The sequence below is a fragment of the Bufo gargarizans genome, chromosome 2 (assembly GCF_014858855.1).
Source record: "Bufo gargarizans isolate SCDJY-AF-19 chromosome 2, ASM1485885v1, whole genome shotgun sequence".
NCBI classification, from domain to species: domain Eukaryota; kingdom Metazoa; phylum Chordata; class Amphibia; order Anura; family Bufonidae; genus Bufo; species Bufo gargarizans.
The window spans coordinates 402,301,776-402,307,117 of record NC_058081.1 but is presented as its reverse complement, the minus strand read 5'-3'; the positions used below and the strand labels follow the sequence as shown (position 1 = coordinate 402,307,117).

At 36.6% G+C, this 5,342-nt stretch overlaps 1 protein-coding gene across 1 annotated transcript; it reads right to left on the bottom strand.

Moving 5' to 3' along the window:
• Positions 1–1,438: 1,438 nt before the first annotated feature.
• Positions 1,439–5,098, bottom strand: LOC122925931 (probable ATP-dependent RNA helicase DDX4). The gene is made up of 4 exons (XM_044277276.1): positions 5,060–5,098; positions 3,137–3,649; positions 1,922–2,341; positions 1,439–1,654 (listed from the first exon to the last, which is right to left on the bottom strand). The coding sequence occupies exons 1-4, from the start codon at positions 5,096–5,098 to the stop codon at positions 1,439–1,441; spliced, it is 1,188 nt and encodes a 395-aa protein (XP_044133211.1).
• Positions 5,099–5,342: the final 244 nt, after the last annotated feature.

Here is a 5,342-nt window from a genome sequence, read left to right as displayed (position 1 = left end):
GCTGCCAAGTAATGTGTCTGAAATATACTAAATTATTAAAATCTAACTGTGGATTTTTTTTTTCAAGATCATGCAAAGGAGAACCAGCATGGACCACTTATTAGCCCTTGTAATATGACAAGTATTGAGTATTATTATTTTCATAAAATGGTGTTCATGTTTAATATTTGCGAATGTGCACTATTCATCGTATATTGTCAAGAATTTGATTGGAATATAGATAGAATAAAAATGTTTTCGTTTAATACATTCATGCGGTTTTACGCTTCATTCACCAAAATAATTTATTTTGTTTTATTTTATTTTAAAAATTTTAATTTTGCTTTAATTGGGTTGTTGGCGTCCATGTTGTGGTTCTTACTTTAGCAAGGTGGGGACCGCATGTGGGCTTCCATTTTCAAAAGGTTTTGTGCACTTAACATTGTACAAGACTGATTGATAAACCTAATGAAAGTTTTTTGTTTTATTTATTATTTTAATACGGACTTAGGTTCTAACATGGTGTTGTCGGTTGTCCTGGAAAGGATGCCTGGCTTCCGTGTTGACCTCTCTACATGGTTGGGTGTTACTGGCGTTATACTCATCCGTGTGGTAATCCGGTTTTGGTAATGGAGCGTTATTGCCACATGTATATATAGATATATACCTTTAAATGTTATCTTACTTCTTGACAATTATATAATGATTATTTTCACATGCTAGTGTAATATAATAATAGACTTTAATCTTTCAAAATTACCTGCTGACAGAATAATAATCTTGAAGCCATGTCACCATGTTGATGTCTTTTTTGAGGAAGCTATGCTCCAACATGTCCAGTTTAACAAACGGACACTATATCAGAATCATGCTAGTTATTTCTTTGCTGACTCATCAATTTTTTTTTTTTTTTTCAGACACATTTGATGTTTCACATTTTTTAAAATAATCAAACTAATATAACTGAAGACAATTTAACTATGCAATATTGTATTATTGAGGTTGAAATTTGGATCACAGTATGGATAATTTGATACTTTTTTTTAAATATAAAGATACTTTTTCAAAAGTATAAATTTATTTTTTGTTAAAATTTGGTTGATATTCTATATATATTTATTATACATTTTGAATGCAGATTTGTATTTTGTAATCTAAAGTTTTGTTCAATAATACATTTGAAAGGTAATAGTGTGTTCACACAAAGGTTAATTAATGTGCGTTAAACAATAATTTTCTATTATAAATTACGGTCTTTTTTTTTTCAAAGTAAAGAAAACTTTAATTTTGTGCTCTAAAGTTTTCAGAGCAGCCATTTACAATGAACCAAAATAAGTAAATTTCCTAACGGCAAATTACTACCTTAAATACTGGAGTGCGATAAACAAAATTCTCATTTTTACAAACATACAACATATTGTTTCATGTAAAACTGAATCTGTAAGAATGTCTCATCTGCTTAACCACGTCCGACTAGCCCCAATCTTCGTCCTCCTCCGCTGCCGCCCGCAGCTGCAGGTTGTGAAATGCCAGCATTGCTGTAACCGTTGTCCTCCTGGAAGTCACCTCTCTTCCTGCTATCCACTGAAGCAAATTTGCTTGGCTGTGAACTGAAGGTTGGCATGCCATGGGCACTGAACGCCATCTCTTCAAGCCAAGCAGGTACTATCACGAACTATGGATCCGATTGCTCCGGATCCCACAGCTGTGACCTAGTGGTCTGTGATGGAGTCTGCGCACACACAGAGACCTCACGTGACCGGGGTATATCTTAAAGGACAGGATGAGCTGGGCCTGGTATAGCCTTTATGACCTTTTATAGCCGGCATCACAGAGTAGTGGTAATAAAAGGAAGATGAGAGTTCACTGTTTTTTTACATATGCCAGAAGCATATAAGATGGCTACCCAGAGGAATTATGTATGTATGCCGGCACAAGGTACCTCCTGGTGAGCATCGGTTAAAACTTTCACTAGTCCATGGACAATTTTTTCCTCGTCATCACCAATCTTATTAGAAAAAGAAATGGCTTTTCCAGTGTTGCCGCAGCGTCCGGTTCGGCCGATCCTGTGAACATATTCGTCAACATCGCCAGGGATGTCAAAATTTATCACATGAAGGACGTTCTCGATATCTAATCCTCTGGCAGCAACAGACGTGGCAACAATCACAGGACACTGTCCAGAGCGGAAGTCGCCCAGAGCTTTCTCCTGCTCTCTTTGCTCTCTGTCCCCGTGAATGCTTGTGCAGGGGATTTTTTCTTGACAAAGAAATGTTGCAATTAAATCCGCCATCTTTTTGGTTTTCACAAAAACTATTGTGCGCTCATGGCCTATGAGTTGTAAAAGTTCCAGCAGTTTAGCCTGTGACGAACTGCGACCGCCGCGGCCACAATACATCACAAAACCGTAACAGATTCTAGGTCTTTGTTATAAAGGGTCCAAGAATCAAGGCGGGGAATTGAGAGTCCGCCTGCTGGGCAGGCTGTATCCCTGAGATGAATGCCAGTCCTGAAATATGGTATGTGCCATATCTCGGGATGTCTCCGCTGTACACAAGTAACAAGCACACATTCACATTCCCCACAAAATATGGAGTCCAGGGATACCAAATATGACTATTATAACTGGTTCTCTGATGGGGTTATTCTCTCCTAGAGTTATATTTGCCATATGTACATGTCCAGTGAATTCTGAGTGACACGATGATGTAATTTTTACGTCCGTAAGATGCATGGTCTCACTTAAAAAGGTAAAAATCATATCTCAGATTCATGTGTCAATCTAGGAAACTTGGTGCCGGCCTGTCTGAATCAAGCTATCTTACCATCCCCTTATGGCAGCAACACCAAATGTTTCCCCCCAGGTGTAGTCTTCACACCTAGCTGTGATATCTCTGCAGAAAGGAAGTTCTTTTGACAACCTAAGAAAACCAGCTGTAATTGCGTTATCTGCTGGGCATCTATTGACTGACTTGAACAAAAGGGCTATGTTGTTCTCTGGGTAAACAGAAGGAGACGCTCTGAGTAATCAAATTGTAGGTTCTGGGGCCTAGGGAAATAATTCATTTTTAATAGACCTACTGATCAATAAGGGAGAGTAATATTGATAAAATTTGGAGGACGGTTCAATATTCTCGCGGATCATCCGTGACATAGCCCTCTTTCCATACTCTTCCACTTCATTTATCTGCTGTTCGACATCACTGCACGTGCCACCAACTGGTCCGACAACCACGAACAGATAATCTGGCTTCAAAATCTCTCTAGCAAGATTTTGTATGGGCGTAGGGAACGTTGCACTGAACATTAAAGTTTGCCTTTCTTCTCTTTTTGGCATTCCTTGACTTGACAACAATTTTCTTACATCTTCCATAAAACCCATGTCCAGCATACAATCAGCTTCATACAGAACAAGGTATTTCACTTGGCTCAACCCAATCTTCTCCTTGTTAATAACGTCCAGTAACCTCCCAGGTGTCGCACAAAGGATGTTGCAGCCTTGAAATATCTGGCGCAGTGAATTAGACGTTTGTGTTCCTCCATAGATTACAACTGGACGAACAACAGTTCCGTATGCAAATTTCCAAGCATCTAGGTAAATCTGATTGATCAGCTCTCTGGTAGGAGCAACAATTATGGCTTCTGGTTCCTGAAGATCTTTAAACTGACTCTGTCGGAATATTTATGCTATCTCCAATTGACAGTCTATGCCTTCTTATAATAATACCCCTCAATTATATTTAAAATCAATTTAGTACTTGATTTCTCTCAGCCGGCAAATGTCCGATTAAACCCAAATCTGGTTTATCTTTTATCTATATAAATATATATATATATTTTTAACCATACTGGTCTAGAACTGAATTCAGTTCCTTGGAGATAATACCGTGCTTTCACTAGTATATTTTCAATCTCCCTGTATTGGATTAATTTTCAGGATGATGCTGCAGGTACACCCCAATCTTATTCCAAAACAGATACTATACACAAAGTATGGTTAATTGAATATATATATAGATATGTATTATATTAATTAATTATCCTATAAAATATAGGTAAGGTTATACTATACTAAAATGTCAGCTAGCAGAAATCAGTTTCAATGGTTCTAAGATGGCTGCCTCCAATGACTGAAAAGGTGGTCAGGGTTGGATCTGGTCTTTTGATGATGTTCAGAGAGAGAGCTAGATAGCTCTAGAGATCGATCCTTTCTGTCAGCCCATACCATCTTTTTATCCTATCTTAGAAAGGGCTTGGCCAAGTTTTATCATTAACTAGTGACCTCACTTTATAATCAATATAACCTCCCTCTAGTATTTTACCCTAACACTAGATGGCACTAGTATTCCATACAAAAATCGAACCACTCACTTCTTTCTCTTATCTAATATACTAGCAATAAATGTTATCTAAGGTTTCAGACAAAACCTTGAGAAGATCTTGAATAGACAATGGCTTTTATACTTCGTCAACCACCTGGTTTATCCTTAAATCTTTTGACCAGACCTAATTAAATCAAGATAAACAGGGCTATCTCAATTCATTGTTCTTGGAAGCGACAGGGTTTGTTCATGATCACCTGTGTCCACATTTCTCCATTCAAGAAAACCTCAAGGAAAGAAATAATTAATTTGTGTGTTACACTGAGAGAGATTCTAAAAATGACAGAGGAATATGTACCTCGTTTTCTACTCTTAATACTGAATATAGCTATAAGGACCATATATATACTATATATTCAGCACACCTATTAAAATTGATAATATAAAATCAATCTACTCATACATTGATTCATATAAAACCACAAAGAAAGATTAGAGTCTTTCTATTCACTAAAAATCATCAGAACTCAAATACATTGTCTTATCTAGGCAATTACATTTCATTAGACCTTGGGACATCTCCTTCTCACAAAAACAGACTTAGGTAAACACTTTGGTACATATCGTAAACCTTAGGTTAGCAATTTTAGAGTAAAAAAAAATTCACTCTGCCTTTTAAAATAAGACAAAAATGGTTGTCCCTTAGGCTCATGTCCATGCTCTTATATAGGCCTTATAATTATGGACTTTATTCATACCCAATAGTTCTGACAACTCGCTGCAACCCCACTTTTCATCATACGAGCCAAGATGGGCAACGGTCTTTTTTTTTTGATAAATTATTTATTGTACAATGTTATATTGGCCTTTTCAATAAAATATAATAATAATGAACTGTTATAATTTTTTGATCTAGATAGTTTATTTTATTAGGACAACATTGTATATGTAAGCGATGAATACACATGCTGTACTTGGGGGTTCAATCTGTTTTTTTATACTTTTATAATCGGTCTTCCACATCCCCATCTGTTAAAAAAT